General features: G+C 39.4%; 1 protein-coding gene across 1 annotated transcript; it reads right to left on the bottom strand.

The window, feature by feature from the left end:
• Positions 1–11,016: 11,016 nt before the first annotated feature.
• LOC142112111 (olfactory receptor-like protein OLF3) lies at positions 11,017–11,952 on the bottom strand. The gene has a single exon (XM_075193948.1). The coding sequence runs from the start codon at positions 11,950–11,952 to the stop codon at positions 11,017–11,019; it is 936 nt and encodes a 311-aa protein (XP_075050049.1).
• Between the last annotated feature and the right edge of the window lie 9,827 nt (positions 11,953–21,779).

The following is a 21,779-nucleotide window of genomic DNA, read 5'->3' on the forward strand; positions in this document are numbered from 1 at the left end:
ATATTGTGCACCTTTGTATAGTAAATGGAATTCCGCGATGCTGATTGCACTGCGGCTTGCTCTACAGGTGAGCTCAATCTTTCCCGGCCTCTCAGTAGAGTTCTATCAATTAATGAGAATCTCCTGTCCCTATTTGCTACTTGTAGAGGCTGGCTCCAAACGTGTATCTATCCTACTATCATTAAATTCATTAAAATAATTTTTTTGTTAAGTATATGACTAAATCTTTGCCCTCTGTACACGGGAGAAAAAAAAACCGACCTACTGTGCTTGCAATATTAAAAACCACTGCAGGAATCCTGCAGAAAATATTCATCTCTCTGCCCACTTCCACTGCTGATCTTAAAGTTAAGCTTATCAGAGTGAATACTATTTCATTGCAGATCTGGAAGATATCTGCACCTCCAAATTTGCCAAAAATTGTCTTAGATTTGTTCCTGCATTTTTTTTTTGTCACTTAAGGTTCCCAAACGGTGCTCGCGGCTCCCTGGGGGTGCCGTCACGATGCCATAGCCAGGGCCCGGGTGTAAGTAAAGCTGAGGACTAATTGCTAAGTATTTTGGCTTAGGGGTGCCTTGAAAAAATGATGGAGACCCTAAGGTTGCCTCGAACTGAGAAAGTTTGGGATCCACTGCCTTTCAGGCGTGTACCTATTTTTGAAAAGTATGTACCAGCCTATATCATCATCATTTATTTATATAGCGCCACTAATTCCGCAGCGCTGTACAGAGAACTCATTCACATCGATCCCTGCCCCATTGGAGCTTACAGTCCTAAATTCCCTATCATACACACACAGATAGAGAGAGAGACTAGGGTCAATTTGTTACCAGCCAATTAACCTACCAGTATGTGTTTGGAGTGTGGGAGGAAACCCACACAAACACGGGAAGAACATACATACTCCTCACAGATAAGGGCCATGGTCGGGAATTGAACTCATGACCCCAGTGCTGTGAGGCAGAAGTGCTAACCACTTAGCCATCGTGCTGCCCCTATATCAACTGTAAAAGTAATTTTAATGGAGAATAAAATGCTTAGTACATTGCTATTGTATTATGTTTTTATAATAATAATTTGCAAATAAATGTTGATTAGTAACAACTGTTGTTTGAAAATCTGTACTTGACAAAGTGCATGGTCTCTTTACTTACGGAACTAAAGACAGGAAACATCACATGATGAATACAGCTACAGACCAAATTCATCTTATGCCATATATGGACCTGTTTTTCGCTAAAGAACATACCAGTAAGAAAACCTTTAAGGAGATTATATTTAGTGTGACGCAAGTATATCCTGTTTTGGGATACAGGTATAGGTTGTGGAATTTTAGGTGTGATATTTGAGTTGTTGCGTTTCAACCCTGAACTGCGTCTCAGATAAGGGCTCTGACTTTTGCTGAATAAAACTTCATATCATTTGAACAAGAACTTTTCTAAGAAACTTAATTTTACACAACCAATCATCTTATTGATTTCATGGTCTTTCTTGCACATAATCAAGGCTAATTGCTGGTTGATACTGGCTACTTTATAATACTAAAAAAGAAACTAACAAACTATACCAACTTACTAAAATGTGTTCCATTGGACTGTCATTGCTAAATCTCCTCCATTAATCAGTGCATCTGTGATTTGGAGCAGATATGCAGATTGTATGCAGTGGCCCTAAATATAATGTAATAAAACTATCCATGCTATCCCCAGGTGTCATATTATATTTATCTCTAAAATAGAAATGATTTTTAACTTTAATTGAATGGTTGCTTTGGGCAGCATATGCTCCCAGTGCAATTAAAGCCCTGTTTTAACCTTTTAAAAAATGTACTTTCATCCTAACAAAATATTTGCAGGGGTTGAAGTTAGTTTGGGGAACTGCTCCACATAAAATCAACCTATGACTAGTTTTGCAGGATGGTGTGATTGACTGGAAATGTGTATTAATGGAAAGAGTGAAAATGTTGATTTTATAGTCCATCCTAACCCTAGTTTAGGACTGCGTCCTTTATTGATTTCAATATATACTTTTTTCCTAAAATACTACTTTGCTTAGCATCGACTTAGTTATCAGACATTAGTACTGTCACTTTTTTTGTGTTTCAATGTTATTGCTACATTGGCCGAAATCTAAACAATAATGATAAATGATCGATGTCGATGAGCATTGCTGGTAAAAGCAATATGGAATAATCAATGAAGGAATGCAAAATCAGTGGGGACAATATAGTTATAATGTGTTAGGTCACTGTTGAGTTTATTGTATGGAAGCATCATATTTAGTATATATTAAAGTAGAGATGCTCACTGACCCCCGTGTTTTGGTTTTGGTTTTGGATCTGGATTACCGTCGTGTTTTGGTTTTGCCAAACCGCCCTTGCGTGTTTTGGTTTTGGTTTTGTTTGGTTTTGTTTTGCAATTTTCTTTAAAAATCAATGTTTTTGGGCATAAAATAACTTAATTTAGTGCTCCACCTGTTTCTTGGATAAGTAAGGTAATTCTAAAGCTAATAACTTAGGAAGAAAACAGTTTAATCCCTGGTAGGCCGTCCTTAATTCTGCACACAAACCTGGTTATCTTCCTCTTCATCTTAGCCTATTGGCAATGCAGCCATCATCTTTGGGTGTATATTACACCCTACACTTATAGTTAAATATGCAAAGAAATGGACAAAGGCAGTTTGGTTTCAGTCTCTATAGTCGTCCCCCTCCACTTGTAGTTAAATAAAAAAAAAGCAGCCTGCATAGACTGAACAATATCAAAAATAAATGGACCAAGGTAGTTTGGTGGCTGTCTATGACCCCCCCCCCGCTTTCCACTTGTAGTTGAATAGAAAAAAAGCAGCCTGCATAGACTGTAGAATTAAAATATAAAAATAAATGGACCAAGGTAGTTTGGTGGCTGTCTAGGACTCCCCCCGCCCTCCACTTGTAGTTGAATAGAATAAAGCAGCCTGCATAGACTGCAGAATTAGAATATAAAAATAAATGGACAAAGACAGTTTGGTATCTGTCTGCATCAGACCCCCTCTCCACTAGGAGTAAAATAGAAAACTATTCAGCCATTATAGAGTCTAGAATATAAATAGAAATTGAGAAAGGCAATTTGGTATCTGCCTGCATCATAATAATCAACATCATCATTAGTGCCCTCGTCGCCTACACAAATCTCCCCCTCATCCTCTTCTAATTCCAAAGTGGCATCCTCAATTGGTGTATCACCGGCTACACTCGGGCTGTTAAGGCACACATCAGCAGAACTGCTGAAAGGAACCTTTTTTATGGGTACACTGTCACTAACAGAATGCTCACGATTAGACATACCACTGTTGGATGGACTCTCCACAGGGATTGGTGTAATTTCTGATTCAGAGCATACATTATCCTCTAAGGTCTTACTGTTATCTTGCAGCTCGGCTTTGACGCGTAACAGTAGTTGTGCACCACTTGTAGGCTCGCTAACATTTTTGGATCTGCCACTAATAGAGAAAGGTGAAGGCCTCATTCTCTCTTTGCCACTGCGTGTGTAGAATGGCATGTTGGCAATTTTTTTTTTATCGGCAGTTAACTTTTCCTCAGTTACACTTCTTTTTCGCATCAACACGCTATTTTTTTTTTGGTGTGTGTTTTTTTGACTGATTTCAAAAGACTGTGTAGTTTGACATCGCCTTGCCCAGATGACGTACTGGGAACACTACCATCAGGACTGGTGACAGAACCCGGTTGCTCATTCTGCTCATATGTGGATTGCTTTGAATCCATTATAAGCCCAAAGCACTTGTAGTGCTACAAATTGTTTTAGATACTGCTGACAAATATGACTTTGGACAGCCAGAAAAATTAATTCAAAAGAATGGGGGATACCCCAAAAGCACTTGGAGTGCTAAATATAATTTTTTTAGACTGCTGACAAATAGGACTTTTGACAGCCATAAAAATTAATGCAAAAGAATGGGGGACACCCCAAAACACTTGGAGTGCTAAATATTAGTTTTTTAGACTGCTGACAAATAGGACTTTTGACAGCCATAAAAATTAATGCAAAAGAATGGGGGGGACCCCAAAAGCACTTGGAGAGCCAGAAACTGAACAAAAACCCTCCTCTATCCTCCTCTTACTGCTGTAACAACTGGTATTAAGATTACAATGGTATTGAATAGAAATAATAATGTGTCCAATTACTGCCCTGTCCCTGTGCTGATATAGCCAGTGTGACCTAACCCTGCTTTCTCCCTCTGTCAAATGGCGATGGATTACTGGGAAGGCTGGTATTTTTGCTTTTCAAATCTCGCAATAACCAAGCTCAGAAATATGTCACAATGGCGTTTTGCCTCGATTTCGAATCCAAACGGGCGGGAGAGCACCGAGCGTGCTCGGCTCGGTACTCGGATAGGCTAAATTCGGATGAATTCGGATCTCGGGGAACCGAGCCCGCCCATCTCTATATTAAAGTAATGGTGGTCATAATAAATGGAAATTTGGGCAAGTTCACCTGCAGAGCAGACACACTTTATCTCACCATATTATATGATTATGGATTGCTTGCTTGCTCAGGTTTAATACAATTGCATATATGTTAATTATTGCTAACCTATGGATGGACTCAGCAACTGTAGGTGTTTTTTATCTCAGTTAGTTCCTCAATACAGTGGATGTAAAAAGTATACACATCCTTATTGAAATTACAGGTGTTAGTGATGAGAAACCTGAAAACGAGACACGTCACGTCAGACTTCCACTTTTAATATGACTTTGTAAAAAACAAGATTCGAATGAAAAACAAATAGACAATTTTTAGGAAAAAGAAGTGGACAAAAAATAAATTAAATTCCATGGTTGCATAATTATGCATACCCTTTCGTAATAGGGCTGCATGTGTGTCCAAAGTTAACCAATCCACATTCAAAATCATGTTCATGGGTAATTAGTATATTCTTACCAGCAATGAAAGTGATTGTGATTAACTCCAAATAAAGATCAACTCTTCCTGTTGAATCTCCTTGCAGTTTTCTTGGTTGCGTTTTACTGGTATAGCCAAAGTCCACAAGGAGCTTTCGAAACATCTACAGCATCTCATTGTTGAAAGTACCAATAAGGATAATGGAATAACAAGATTTCAAAGGCATTTACATGTACAATGTAACACTAAGAAGACTATCATCAATAAGTGGAGAAAATGTGGAACAATAGGGACATTGCCATATTTACTAAACTCCGGGTTTGAAAAATTGGAGATGTTGCCTATAGCAACCAATCAGATTCTAGGACCTGATTCATTAGTGATCTTATCTGCCGTTTTTTTGCTTATCTTAAGCAAATCCACTCTGTGCATGCTCAGAAAAGAGAGATAAGAAGCAAAATCCACTGTGTAAGTGAAGAATTTCTTAAGTTAAGATGAAAATCCATCTTAACTTCACTCTTATCTCCCCGTTTCTTCTTAAAATAAGCATATTACCTTTTGCACAAGATAAGATCACTAATGAATCAGGCCCCTAGTTATCATCTATTTAGTACATTCTACAATATGACAGCTAGAATCTGATTGGTTGCTATAGGCAACATCTCCACTTTTTTCAAACCCGACGGAAAACTCTCAGCTTGATACATTCATCCCCATATCAGGGATTGCGGTCGAATCCAAACAAATATTCTATACAAACTCCTCCTTGTCTTAGATGGAGATCTCCCATTTATCCTCAGGATGGGCATTGGTGGCTAGATTGATAATATGGAATTATCTGAATTGTATCGTTTACTATTGATGTATACGTTGCGCAATTAAATTTTGGCAAAAACTGAATAGATTTAGCTAGATCGTCTACTCCCAATGAAAAGTGCTAATAACTAATTATCTTTCCACTCAATGACATACTCCCACTGAGGGTGTATTTCTACGTTTAACAAAATATGTGGTCTTTGGATGCAAAGTTGATAACACATACATTTATTCATGCTCCCTTCATAATCACTCATCTAATGTACTGATAATAAAAAGCATATAGCAAATATTTTATTTGCTTATTATAGTTCATTTTAAAATTTAGATTCTAACCTTGTTGCGAGTTTTTGGTGCCCCCCACCCCCCCTTCCCCCACACACACTTTTTATTCCTTTTTAGTTTGTTCAACATGCGGCTATTGATTTTGTTATTGATTGTATTGGTAAAACCTATTTGAAAAATATGTCTGATCCTTAGTTGATGGATCTTTGCTGTGATACTAGTTTCTACCTGGTTACTATGCTACCTTTATGTAAACTTCACATTTGATTCTTGACATTCCAGAGTTCTCCAGTCTTCTTTTCCGTCACTCATGTCTCATACACCAGCTAGGATCATTGCATGTGCGCCACTATTTCCACAGCGCTGTACAGAGAACTCACTCACATCAGTCCCTGCCTCATTGGAGCTTACAGTATAAATTCCTTAACATACACACAGATCGAGAGAGACCAAGTTCAATTTTAAAAGCAACCAATTAACCTCCATATTTAATAGTAATGTACTGTTGGAACATTACGAGAAACTTTAGTAGAACACGAAGATCATTATAATACAGAGTGTTTGGAGTGTGGGAGGAAACCCACGCAAACACATTGAGAACATACAAACTCCACACAGATTCGGCCATGGTTGGGAATTGAACCCATGACCCCAGTGCTGTGAGACAGAAGTGCTAACCACTAAGCCACCGTGCTGCCCACTGTGCTGGCCATAGTATCCAGGCTTTGTCCTTGTATTGTGATTCTGATGCAATGCTTGTGAGCCAATATTATTATTACTATCATCGTAAAGTATCACAGTGATGCAAAGCGCTGGACAATGGGGGAAAAGCCTATATAAACTTTTGACCCTTGTTTTATTAAAGATTGTCAAGTATCCAGCTTACATACTTCCAGGATCTATAGCCTGCTGTGTTGTAGTTGTTCGTGTTTAATAAACCCACAAAACACAGTTCTGTTCTTCATTGCTTTAATATGTGATATGCCAAAAAAAGTGATGTTTTATCATGTATCACGTCACTAAAATTCACATTTGTCCTCCATATCATATGGGGGATACAACATTATTTTATTTTATTTTATTGTAATTATAAAACGTTTTCACACCATTGGGTGTACAGTAAACGCCATGTATGGTTGTCAAATGCTCCAGCCTTTAGTCTAGTGAGAGTAAAGTCATATTACATACAAGTTAACCCGTGCATGATACTCATGCATTCTAGTCAAATCAAGCTACTTAAGGTCTTAAATAGGTTCTTGTCATGCATTTGGACCTAGCCCAGGCCTCCTCAGGGGAAGAGCGTTACTTCCCGACGCAAGCGGCCTTTTTAATGTGTGTTCATGAGGTAAAATTACCTCACAAAAATGAGTTTGACCCCTCAACTCGTAAATTTAGCCTTTACTACCCCTCCCACGGGGGGAAGGGGGGATGATGGAAGTTAACTGACTTGACTATTCTAATTTTTTTGTCAAATAATGTCAATATACCAAATTTCAGGTCAATTGGATGAGCCCTTTCTGAGAAAATAGTTTTTTCCACACACACACACACACACACACGCCTCTACACTTGTGTGTTCATGAGGTAAAATTACCTCACGAAAATGAGTTTGAGCCCTACCAAATTTCAGCCCTTTTTGAATTTTTTTTCCCACACACACTAAGAATTTAGTAGGTCAGTGTATAACTCTGCCCAGCAGGTGGCGCTGCAACTTGTTTTTTTTTTTTTACACACACACACAGACAGACAGACGCCACTAAGCATTTATATATTAGATACATTAATAAATACGCTTATCAGTTTCTGAGTGTTAGTATTTTCAAGACTATGAAAACAGAAGGGAATGCACAATTTAGAGTCAATGTTTATACTCAAGAAGGAGAGACAGACACCGATTGGAGGAAAATCACCTGGTGTTCCAAAATTACTTCAGCCCCCCAATTTATGCATTGTGACAAAAATATGAAGTGTCCAAATTCTTGGCTGTTTAATATGGAAGTCCAAGATTATGTTTTATAAAGGAAAGTTACTATACTAGGCACAAATTTAGGAATGTATTATAGGGGCAGCTTTAACCTTACATTGCTGAAAAGTAGACACCAAGGGCCTGAGTCATTAAGGAGAGCAAAGCATAAAAAAGGAGTAACTTTACACCTGGGCAAATCCATGTTGCTTTGGAATGGGAGGTACATGTAAAATGTGGGGACAGATTTATAGTTGGGGTAGGGAATGTCCTAGATCAACTTTAAATTTCAGGGTAAAAATAAAGCTATGAAGTATTTGTGTGCTACGTGAAAAAACAGACAGTATTTATCTTATGTGCAAAATAATAAACTAATTTTCCACCCTTGCATTGTAACATGGTTTGGCCCAGAGAACATTTACTCCTTTTTTTTGCTTTGCTTTACTCACTGACTCAGGCCCCAAAACTGCTATTAAATCAACTAGTAAATTATTGTACCTCTTACATTTTCAAGTATAACTCTGCCAGAACCTCGCTGTGAATAGTTAGCATTTTCTTCTAATGGCAAATAGTCCACTTCTCATCCATTCAAATAAACAGGAGCACATTCTGAAACAGATGGTTTAAAGAAAACAGCAAACCTGGGGCTTCCTCACAAAGGACCTGATTCATTTGTGATCTTATCTTGTGCAAAAGTTAAGATGCTTATTTTAAGAAGAAACTGGGAGATAAGAGTGAAGTTAAGATGGATTTTCATCTTAACTTAAGAAATTCTTCACTTACGCAGTAGATTTTGCTTCTTATCTCCCTTTTCTGAGCATGCACAGAGTAGATTTGCTTAATATAAGCAAAAAAAACGGCAGCTGAGATCACTAATGAATCAGGCCCACAGTGTTGGGAACTGCACAGTTAAAAAGCATAGTTGACCAAGCACTGGACAACATCTAAAGACACACAAAAATAAGCTACATCTACTACAACCTGACTCTACACTTCTTCTAGGTATTTTGTTTTGCTTTTTCTCCCTCTCAATTTTTTGCACTTTTTTCTTAAGTCCCAATCTTTAACAAATAGTTTTTTCTTGTTATCCTTCCATGCCATTATCTTGAGAATTATATTACCCTTTACCTGCTCTGTAACACACACCTTTATCCACATTGCCCTTCATTACTCCCCTCCCCTCTAACTAACACTCATGACATTTTTTCCTATTTATATTCACTGAACATCCTCACTGTGTCGCCAGAAAATAAAAGGTCTCACTCTTACAATCATCTTTCCTATCTCTCTTTTTCTCTGCTTCTATTAGCTGGTAATATATTAGCTAATCCAGAAGCCCCTTCCCCCTTATATCCCAATTATATGCACGTCAGAATACTACCGAAATCCAGCAAACCTCAAACGCATCACCTGTCTCCCATCTCTCCCAAAGTCCTTTAAATGTGCCCTTTGGAATGCACGCTCTGTTTGTAGCAAACTTACCTCCATACACGACCTCTTCCTCTCAAACAACCTCAACCTTCTGGCAATAACAGAAACATGCCTCACAGAATCAGACACTGCCACACCTGCAGCCCTTTCATATGGTGTCCTCCATTTCACCCACACTACCAGACCTGGAGGCAGACAAGGAGGTGGGGTTGGACTACTTCTTTTCCCATATTGCACATTCACAGTTTTACCAAATGTCCCATCACTTACATTCACACCTTTTGAAGAACATACTATTCCAACTTTTAACCCATTCTCTATGCGTGTTGCTTTGATCTAACATCCACTTGACTGCACCAACATTTTCTTGAACATTTGTCTGCATGGCCACCTCACTTTTTATCTTCCGACATCCCCACCATCATCATCAGTGATTTCAACATTCCCGTTGATAATCAACATTCCACTTGTGCTTCCAAACTACTCCGTCTAGCTTCCTCCATCTGCCTCTCTCAGTGGATTGAATCCTCTACTCAACAGGATAACCATTGCCTTGATCTTGTTTTCTCTAGACTATGCTCAATTTCTGATTTCTTTAACACTCCATTTCCCCTCTCAGATCAACACCTTATGACCTACAATCTCTCCTCGTGTGCTTTAACCTCCCAGCTGTCAAACTCTACCACACCTCCTCATACCCACAGAAATCTTAACTTTATCTATGACCGAAGAGGATTCCTCTGCACAAAGAGGTCAAGCAGTGCACCAGCGAAAGAGGGAATGCAGTTTGCTCTGCAACTCATGAAAACAATGGTCAACGTGATTAGTCCTAAAGATGCTCTCCCTAATTCCTCTGTAGGCAGGAGGGAGAGCAGTAGCTTGTAGAGTTAGCTGTAAAAGTAAGTAAAAGAGGTCTAAGAGGCATGTGGGTTAGGGCTGATTGTCACGTGGAGTAGGTCTAATGGGCATGTAAGAAGGTCTGATGGGCATGTTGGTAGATAGGATGGGCATTTTGAGAGGCCTGGGTGCATGCAGGGAGGACTAAGGGGCAAGTGGGGGAGTTTGGGAGAAAATGTGAGATATGAGGGCCTATGGTGCATTTTTTGGCAAGTGGGAAGCTGAGGGTATGTGGGGATATTTTGGATTAAGTAGAAGGTCTGAGTGGCAAGTGGAATTTATGAGCAAGCGAGGAAGTCTTATCTGGATAAACAACAAGATTAATGTAGGTACTTCAAATGGGTTGTTTAACTGTTGTTTGTAGCCGGTGTTGTTATAGAAAGCTTTTCTTTACAGATAAAATGTAACTATATTTCTTTATATCTCCTGTAGATAATATGTAAAATATTTAAAATATGGGGTTAGTGTACCTTTAAATTGCCTGACCACTTTGTTTTTTAGAACGTGCAAGCCATGGCTTGATTTGTTCTTTATAGTGGCCAAAAATTAGAATCTTACACATCCTCTTTATGTGTATATTGTAGAAGACTTTTCCAGCATCAGCAGAAATAAGGACTGCACCTCTATCAAAGAGCAGTAGACACATTTGTCGATTTTAACAATATATAATAAAGATCAGTATCCTCGGATCAGTACTTTGGCAAAATTTGGCACTTATGAGGAAAATTAACAATGGATCTTTTTTATAAGCACCCTTTTCAGACTTCCTTTGACTTCCTTGTTCCTTATGCTGTAGATAATGGGATTGACCATTGGAGTCACCACCGTATATAGGATAGAAACAGCCCTGTCCTTCTCCGGTGAATAACTGTTTCGAGGACGCATATACATGAAGACAATGGCACCATAGTACAGACAGACCACTGAAAGATGAGAGGTACAAGTGGAAAAAACCTTGTGTCTCCCTTTGTTGGAGCTGATCTTCAGGATAGTGGAGATAATTTGGACATAGGACATGAGTGTCAGCGCAAAAGCGCAGAGGGCGACAAGCCCTCCAGAAACGTATACTGCTATTTCATTCATTAATGTGTCCTTGCAAGACAGGCGGAATAGAGGAGGCATCTCGCAGAAATAATGGTCAACGTGATTGGACCTACAGTAGGGCAACTGGAAAGTAAAGAACGCGTGGGAAATGGAATTTAGAAAATTTGCAAACCAAGTTCCAACTGCCATATGAATACATATTTGTTTGTTCATGATGGTGTTATAACGTAAAGGGTTGCAGATGGCTACATATCTATCATAGGCCATGATTGCCAAAATAATACACTCCGTTCCTCCCAAAGCTAAGTGAAAATACATCTGGGTGGCACATCCTAAGAAGGAAATGCTTTTGTCTTCAGCAAAAGTATTTATTAGGAGTTTTGGCACAATGGTGGAGCAGAAGCATAGATCAATGAATGATAGATTGGTGAGAAAAAAGTACATGGGGGTGTGTAGCTGCTTGTCAATCCTCACTACTACGAGGATCAGAACATTTCCTAGGACGGTGACCATGTACATCACCAAAAAAATAACAAAATATAATTTCTGCAGGCACGGGTTAGTGGAGAGCCCAATGAGGATGAATCTGTGTGCAGATGTTTGGTTCATGTACTCCATAACATTTATCAATATGAACCTAGATCAAAGAGAAAAGCGAGAAAGAGTATGTTAATAATATTATAATAATTACCGCATGTGATATGATCAAAAGTTTTCGGCTCTGAATGGACACTATACATTTAGGTTCTAAGCTTATAAATGGACATACTTCAGTTCAGGCCAGGTCAACCTGTGGCTCTCCAGTTGTTGTGAAACTACAAGCCCCAGCATGCTTTGCCTGTAGATAGCCAGCAAATAGCTGGCAAGGCACCGATTGGTTGCAAACTAGAGCAGGTCTGGCCACCTGTGGCTCTCCAGGTTTTGTGAAACTACAAACCCCAGCATGCCCTAACAGCTATCAGCTTGGTATCTACAGGCAAAGCATGCTGTGACTTGTAGTTTCACAACACCTGGAGAGTCACAGGTTGGCCAGGCCTGCTCTAGTTTAAAAAAATTAGAACTCCTATTTTAGGGTTTATACCTGTATACAAATAACTTTATAGTATTCTAATTTGTGTTAGGACCTGGGTAACAATTGTATTTATGTGATAGATGTATAAAGAGCTTGAACATCGATGGTTCCCCAGAACAATAGAGTCCTTCCATTGAAATCGATCTAAGGATTGTAAGACAGAGGTGGAATTTTTAGTGTATAATGTTAAAAAAAACGCTCTTCTCTTGCAAATCTATATAGTGAGAGAGGTTGGAGGTCAAAGAGTTAGTTCTCAAATAATAGGTTTACAAAGGATGACAATCTAAGTTTTGTGTATAAGATAAAAAAAATGTAAATACCAGGAAATGTATGCAATAAATAATTGTATTTTTCATGATTAATGCATCTGATAAACCTTTAGCCATTAAAGGCATCAATTCCCCAAGAAATTTTCAGTTTTGGGCTTTTATTTCTAACTTCATTATTTAATACAGGCTTCTTGTATATAGGATGTGGTATTATGGGGTACCACCCCATCACTCTTTGCTATTTAATTATCAATAATGTATCTCTCATTAAGGTCTAAAGTTGTATTCAATCTTTCTACTGTATGTATGTTTGTATTGATTAAAGAGTCATGTAATTTTGCCTATTCTCATTTTGCCTATGTACATTATATACAAACTTTATCCAATGTCCTGAATTGATATTGTAGTTTCACTAAGGATTTTTAGATCTCTATACCATTTGGACTTCCATGGGAAGCCAATTATCCTGCCATTATGTCTTTGGACTTTGTACGTTACCAGAGTAGACCCAAGGAAACACCAGGGAGAACATCCAAACACCACACAGATAGTGCCATGGAGTGTGGGAGGAATCCAGAGCACCTGGAGGAAAGCCACGCAAACACGAGGAGAACATACAAACTCCTCACAGATAAGGCCATGGTCGGGAATTGAAATCATGACCCCAGTGCTGTGAGGCAGAAGTGCTAACCACTGAGCCACCGTGCTGCCCTATATCCTTGGAAGTGGTGCAAATCAGCCTTCAGCCTATAATTTGAATGGGATGACATTCCAGGTACATTTTATATGGGGAAGCCTATATCTAGGCATTTTGACCAATCGAATAAAAAACATTGGAATATGCCTAAGCTTAAATGGACACATTTTAACATTTTTCTAATGCCTTCGTTGAACTTCAATCTTCGAACACAGGACTGTTTACTGTTCTAATTTAATACAGATTTTAAAACATTATAAAATTTAGTCATTTAAGCTCGACGAGGCAACCTTTTCTAGTTAGTTGACATTTTTAACATTTTTAATGTGAACCTAAACTGTGAATGGCGAATATGAGTTGCAAATTTTGAACCACAGAATCGAACGTGTGTCTACAGAAGATTCTATTACCAACATAATCCAATTTATGGATTTCAATCAAGACCCGTGAGAGAATAAAAAGGTATATTGTAGAGATGCTCACTGACCCCCTTGAAGTGGTTTTGGTTTTGGATCTGGATTAGCTTTGTGTTTTGGTTTTGGTTTTGGCAAAACCGCCCTCGTGTGTTTTGGTTTTGTATTTTTTAGGAAAACAACTAAAATATGCTATAATCAGATAATTTTGCTCTTTTTTGTTCCTACATTCTTATTGACCTCAATAACACTAATTTCAAGTAATTTGTAGTCAATTTTGACCACCTCACAGGTCACAATATTAATGTCATACACTTTCGGACAAATTCTGCAGCAACCTGGCTGGATGGTAAGCGACAGAGCAATGACACAAACACACGGCAGTTCCTAGCACATCTAGGACACATTGGCACACAGCAGTAGCAGAAAAGAAAAATGGGGGTCCGCCCTCCCTCACACCTACCGTTATGTTGGAGTTTAATAAAGAATCCAAAACTCGCGAGATCAGAGATCCGACGACGTCACAATGACGTTTTACCTCGTTTTCAATACCGAGGGCGCGCGACAGTCCCCTCGGGTCCCCTAAATTCGGGTGTATTCGGTTTCCGAGGAACCGAGCCTGAGCACTATGGTCAGAAATAAGACTTTCTAATTGACATTAAATGTGTGTACTGGTAGATAATGGTAAATGATAGTAGTTTCAGTATAGGGGAGACCGGGGAGCAAGACTCGACTCAGCAGCCTATTAGGAACATTTTAAGGGAATAAAAATACAGGTTGCCCAGTGACACAGCCTAAGGTAGCCCACTATGGGGCTGGCACGTGGGCAGATGCCCCCTGCCCCCCAGCCACGCTAGCCCTTGCTTCAGTACTAGTAAAGTAAATGCACAAAACAGCTCAGCTTTATGTTTTTAGATTTTGCCTCATATTTAAAGTTAATATTCCCTCAAAAACTTATTTCCCCTCATTCCCCCATCTGATAAATATCTTCAGACACTGATATTCGTGATATGTCTAGCAAGAAATGTGACACATTTCTGACACTTCTAACCTCTAAATTTGAAGTGTTTATTGTCATCTGTAACAGGAAATTAATAATTAGTAAAAGTACACTAAAACAATGTAATAGTGCAATTCTGTAGGTCTCTGGCATAATTACGAGTTAGCTTAATAACACAGAAATATGCGTTGTTTGAAAAGTTTTACAGTGTTAACTACTTACATTATAATTCAAATATTGTTATCTATTACTGCAATAGGGAAACAGTCCCTATTTTTAATACCGAGTGCACCTTTATGTAATTATAAACATAATAGTTATAAACATTTTTTAAGTAGTTATAAACTTTTTTGGTATCCTGTGGTCACACCCTTATTGCATCCCAGTTTTAATTTAATGATTGCAGTGGGCACAATATATCCCTATTTTTGCTAAAGTAAAATTGAATTTGTAACCTCCAGCTTGTGACAGCTAAATCTCTTGGGGGGGAAATGTATCAAGCTGAGAGTTTCCGGCGGGTTTGAAAAGTGGAGATGTTGCCTTGCCTATAGCAACCAATCAGATTCTAGTTATCATTTATTGAGTACATTCTAGGAAACGATAGCTAGAATCTGATTGGTTGCTATAGGCAACATCTCCACTTTTCAAACCCGCCGGAAACTCTCAGCTTAATACATTTACTCCTTGGAATTCAAGAAAGTTAATATAGCCTGAGGATACTTGGCTTAAAAAGGCATGCCAATAATTATTTTGAAAATCTGATTGATTTTATGCGTAAATTGAGTGTAGCGACTGGCCAGAAGGGAAAGACTTTGGCACGAGTTGGTCAACTTAAAAAGTATCGCAATATATGGAACTTACATTCCCTGTTGTTAATACAGAGTGGGCCTAGAAGTATCTAGAACAGCATCCTGGATGTCTTATGTAAATGCAGAGAATCAATTTTGTTCTTGTCTATATCCTGGGAAACTCATGCCATTGAAGTGGAGAAATCATCATCTTCATTTATTTATATAGCGCCACCAATTCCGCAGCGCTGTACAGAGAACGCACCCACATCAGTCCCTGCCCCAATAGAGCTTTCAGTCTAAATTCCCTAACACACACACACAAATACTAGGGTCAATTTGATAGCAGCCAATTAACCGTTTAGAATGTTTTTGGAGTGTGGGAGGAAACCGGAGCACCCGGAGGAAACCCACGCAAGCACGGAGAGAACATACAAACTCCACACTGATAATGTCATGGTCAGAAGTCAAACTCATGACCCCAGTGCTGTGAGGCAGATATGTTCAATGTGAGTTTATTTTTTTCCTTTACACTTATTAAAATATTTATTTTCCTATCCCGAGTGGTTTTTTGTAGATAACATCAGTTATCCCCTCCTCGTTCCGCTTTTCCGCTATTTTCCCCTTGCTGTCAAAAACTGACATTATACCATTGCAGACACTAATAGGTTTGTTTACCCAGAATTCTGCTGAGGATTTCAGTCATTACAATCGACTGTGCTCTAATACTTCCAATACCTTTTAAATAGGCAAAATGAGGTAGGCAATTTTGGATGCAGTAACTGGTGATCAGACTTGAAAGTGAAATAAAACACTTATTTAGTCCTGTAAATATAATCACCTTATACTGCTATCTCGTCTATTTCCTTAATCCATGTTCTGTCAAATAAAATGTCAAAAGATAAAAACAAAATGAAGGAGCTTGCTATAGCGGTAATTTAATTACAGTACGGGTGCTCCGGATTCCTCCTACACTCCAAAAACATACTGGTAGGTTAATTGGCTGCAACAAATTGACCGTAGTCTGTGTGTGTGTATATTAGGGAATTTAGACTGTAAGCTCCAATGGGACAGGGACTGATGTGAGTGAGTTCTTTGTACAGTGCTGCGGAATTAGTGGCGCCATATAAATAAATGATGATGATGATGAGTAGTTCAGATATTTGAGGGAAAAAAAGACATTACATGAACAATCTAAACTGTAATGCACGATAAGGTTTATAAAATGTAACAACGTAATACATAGCAGTCATATATTTTGTGTTACTAGCTACATATCCTAACTGATAACTGTCCTGCAGAAGAGAATCTGGAAAATAGTTGGCAAATTCTATCATTTCATAACCTTTATCAGTGTTTCTTACGAATAAATACATCTGATCTGTCTGGTTTGAACTTGGCAGTGCAATGCTTAAGCAATTCAGTTAGGTCGAAACATTTTCAGATGTGTGGGGATAGTCTTACACTGAACTTGTATCAAAAGAGCAAAAAAAATAAATTATTACAACTGTCACTTGGAACAGCAAACCACCAAGCATCGTTAAGACTACATTGTGTTTCCGTGGAAATCATTGTTTGAATAGCACATCAGTTAAACTTACATTAGGGCTCACTGTGTGTCCTATTCGGTTTAGTTCCTCTTCCTATCAAATATCCTGGTAGCAGCAGCTCCCATAGGCTGGAGCAAACGTGAACACTGTAATGTCTAGCCTTAAGTAAAATAGTCTAAACATGCACTGATTGGTCCCAGAAGAAAGTTTCAAAAAACATAGTCCCTGCACAATTATAAGGTTCTAGGCTACAGAGACTATCCCTCTATTGAGCTAGACTTTAGGGTACATCCTATGACTTTGCAGAAATCAAAAATAATACATGGCTGCAAATTCATCCTACATATAGAAATCTATGGGTTTTTTGTACCAATTGTATTTTATTATAAATGTATACTTTTTTTTTTTATAAATGTGGCTTTTATTTGAGTATTATTTTAAAATTTAAGTGGGGCATTTAAATAATCACAGGTGGTTTTAATGTTTAACTGAGGTTGAAAAAGTCTAAAAAGTTTAAGCTATTCTTATAGACAGTAGGACGTCGTCCGCATACAGAGCAATCTTATGAGTAGAGGGGCCCACCTGTATGACCGATATTTCCTGATTGTATCAAATTCTAGTGGCCAGTAGTGGTCAATAACAAGAGCAAATATAAGTGGGGATAGGGGACATCCCTGGCAAGTGCCATTTGTGATCTGAAAGGGCGTCGAGGTCAGGCCATTAGCAGACACAGTAGCTGACGGGGACTGGTAGAGGGCTAAAATACCTGTAAAAATCTGTCTGTGAATCCCATCGCTCGAAGCACACCCTCCATGAATGACCAGGAGATGCAGTCAAATGCCTTTTCAGCGTCGAGCGCCATAATAAGAGAAGGAAGATTATCGTTATTTATTGTATGAATTAGGTCAATAATCCTTCTGGTGTTATCAGGGGCTTGATGCCCTGGAATAAAGCCCACCTGGTCAGGATAGACGAGGCCTGGGAGGAGTGGGTTCAACCTAGAGGCCAGAATCTTAGCAAATATTTTCAGGTCTACATTTAGTAACGAGATGGGCCTGTAACTAGCACAGAGGGAGTGATCTTTTCCCGATTTAGGAATGACAATTATGTTGGCCCTAGTGGTGGTGGAGTAAAAGGAAGCCCCTCCAAGCACCTCGTTGAAAAAGTTTGTCAAGTGAGGGCCAAGGACCTCAGCAAACTTTTTATAGTACTGGGGGGTAAGGCCATATCCGGACCAGGAGCTGAGGAAGACTTCAAGGACTTGACCGCAGCCATGACCTCCGGCTGAGTAATATCTGCATTCAAAAAAGATTGTTGTGTGGTGGTGATTCTAGCAAGGGGTGTAGATGAAAGGTAATCAGATAAAGTGGGGGTCAGGGGATCCCGACGAGGAGGGGGAGCATCAAGATTATAAAGAGAAGAGTAGAAATCCCTAATTTCTCAAACTATCCCCGTGGGTCATAAGTTACATCTCCAAGGGGAGACTGACGTATTTTGTCAATATGTTGCAGGGCTATTTTGTTTCCGGAGCTTTCTGGCTAGTACAGAATCGGCTTTATCCGCTTTGTCTTAGTAACACTGTTGAAGTTTCTGCATGGTGACAGCTGCTCTACGGGAGAGGAGGGTATTTAGTTGACCCTTCAGTGAGGCAATCTTGGCAAGTAGGGCCGGGTCATGGTGAGTTTGATGCTGCGTGAGAAGTGAAGCTAGTTCCAAAGATGATATTTCTTTCTAGCCGCCGCTGATTGACTAATCAGTTGACTTTGTATGGTAGCCTGGTGTGCCTCCCAAACAACTCCTGGGGTTATGTCACAGGTTGAATTATCTAGAAAATAATTGGTAATGGAGGTCACAATGTCTATACAAATAGATCTATTAAGTAAAAGCGAATCATCTAGGCGCCATCTACTGCGCTGGGGAGGCGGTTTGAGAAGATCTACTATGATGGATACGCCCGAATGATCTGTCCAGGAAAGGGGGGTAATGTCTGCCCGCGTAATGTGGTGAGCAAATGAATGCAAAATGCATAACATGTCTATACGTGTGTAAAAGTTGATGAGGGGCTGAGAAGTGAGTATAATCCTTAGCATCCACATTACATAATCTCCAAGAGTCATACATACGATGGTGTATAAGGAGTGTGGACAAGCTGAAAGATTTAGGAGAGGAGGAGATACCCCGCCGGGAGGAGGAAGGGGGGGACCTATCGAGGACCTGATCGAGAGTGACATTAAAGTCACCTCCCATGATAACATGGCCCTGCGCCAACCGCTCAATTTGCTTGCAAATTTTTGTGAAAAAAGGCTTCTGCCTCTGATTCAGGGCGTAGACTGAGACCAGAGCGAAGTGTGCCGTTCACCAGCAGAAAGTGGCCTTCTGGATATGCATGGGTCTTGGAGTGAAGAAAGGGAACCTTACCATGGATTAAGATAGCAACGCCCCATTTCTTACAATCCACTGAGGCAAAGAAGGTCTGGGAAAATTGCTTACCCTGAAGCTGTGTATGGGCTCCCGTAAAGTGAGTCTCTTGAAGAAATACAATATCTGCTTTTTCTCTCCTAAATGCAACCAAGAATATTGTGCGCTTACGAGGCGAGTTGAGGCCGTTCACGTTGACGGAAAAAATCTTCAAAGCCATGGCAACAGTGGGGAGTCAGTCTCCAAAAATAGCACTAGACAGTTAGATAGGGAACAAAACCAGTTAGTTTGTGGGTGGGACAGAAGCTTGAAGAGCCAGTAAGAAAATGGATCAGAGTCACAAAAGAAGGAGAAAGGAGATAGAGAAAGAAGAAGCCCATTGGGCGAAAACCCTGAGTGAAAGGAATCTTATACGAATTCAAAGACATTATCAAAAGATGAGACATAGTAAGATTAACAATGTCAAAGGGTGCATGGGGGGTGGTCCTTAGGTTCACATGACGTTAAGGGCTGCCGAAAGCCTGGGAGACCCACAAATAGAGTATATTAATTAAAAAATTTCAAAATCTAGCCGTAAAATGGTGTGCAAAGTAAACACAACATGTACATTAATCATTTATAACCGTTTAAGGGAAGGGGGGGGGGCAGGGTAGGATAGTGGAGAGGGAAAGGGAAAGAAAAATAGGGGGGGAGGGAGAAAAGGGAAATAAGAGAGATGGGAGGAGGAGGGGGCAAGCGAAAGGACAATTGCTCTCTCTTCAAACAACTGGAATAGGACCTCAATGCAAACAAAATATTAAATAATGCAGTTGAGTATGAGAGTCCTAGTGACCAACAAGAGAGATAAGAGAAAAAACAAGAAAAACAAAAAACATATTATACAAAATACTTGAGACTTTAGGATGGTAATAAGTACCAACTGACGTTGAGAGTCCACCTAAAAAAGAAGAGTCAAAACAGAGAATAAACAAAAAACGGACACAAGAAGAGCCATTCGTACAAAAATAGACAAATCAGGGAGGCTCTGCCTCCCGGGGACGTCGTCTCAAAGACCGGGACCATTCCGGCTGAGGGAGCGCTGGGTCTGGGAAGGAGTAGCCTGAGGGACTGACGACTCCGGGAGGATGCCCAACTTATCCAAGAGACTCTGACCCTGATCCATCGATTTAACAAAGTGGGAGGAGTTGTCAGCAAATACTGGGAGGCACCAATGGTAACGGAAGTTGTGCTGTCGGTTTAAGCTATTCTAAGTACAAGCTGACGAAGAAAAAAAAAATAAAGAAGTGAAGATGGGGTATAGACTCAGAATTTTGAGAATGGAGAGATTAGGAGCCTCTAGACTAGAGGTAGACAGGGCATTCTGGGATATGAACTTTCACAATGACCAGAGAGCCACAGGGTAGCTGTAATCCAATACCGTGCATTTCAGCAATACAGAGACTATGGCACATAAATATATGGACGGAATATCCCATAGTATATATGGTTATGGTTCTGGTCTACGGATCGACCAATTGTAATTTAAGAGGTCACAATACAATTGGTAGATCTTAAACTATGTAAGCAAATTGGAAAAATAAATAATAAAGAATATTGTCAAAAAAATACATATGGTACTAATAGAAGTCTTTCAAATAATACTGGTAAATTAGAATTATTAATGTTGGAGGAGAGTAATGATAAAGTGGGCATATTGGAAATTTGTCTGGATGAGACTCATGACTGTGCAGTGAATTTGTAAGGGTATACCATGTTTAGTAAGGATAAGAAAGATATAAAAGGGGAAGGGATTTTCTATACAGTAAATCCTGCTTATAAGCTCAGTGGTGGAAGGAGAATTAAAATCAGGAGCAAAGGTAGAAATGGAAACACAGGTTGCTAAACATTCAAGCCATCTGCTTAATATTATGTCGGTCCCTCTGGTGTCCCCAAAACATCAAGGCATGGACTGCACAAGACTTCCGAAGATGTCATAAGGTGTCTGGCACCAAAACGTTAGCTGTAGATCTTTTAAGTCCTGCAAGTTGTGAAGTGGGGCTTCCTTGGCTCAGACTTGTTTTTCCATCACATCCCACAGATGCTCGATCAGAATAACATCTGGGGAATGTTGAGGCCAAGTCAACACCTTGATCTCTTTGTCATGTTCCTCAAACCATTCCTGAATATTTTTGCAGTGTGGCAGGGAGCATTATCCTGTGAAGGAGCCCACTGCTATCAGGTAATACTATTGCCATGAAG

This window comes from Mixophyes fleayi (genome assembly GCF_038048845.1).
Source record: "Mixophyes fleayi isolate aMixFle1 chromosome 12 unlocalized genomic scaffold, aMixFle1.hap1 SUPER_12_unloc_2, whole genome shotgun sequence".
NCBI classification, from domain to species: Eukaryota; Metazoa; Chordata; class Amphibia; order Anura; family Limnodynastidae; genus Mixophyes; species Mixophyes fleayi.

What these genes read in the sequence shown, in the direction of transcription:
- LOC142112111 (XM_075193948.1), bottom strand. Translation starts at nt 11,952, where the DNA reads ATGGAGTACATGAACCAAACATCTGCACACAGATTCATCCTCATTGGG.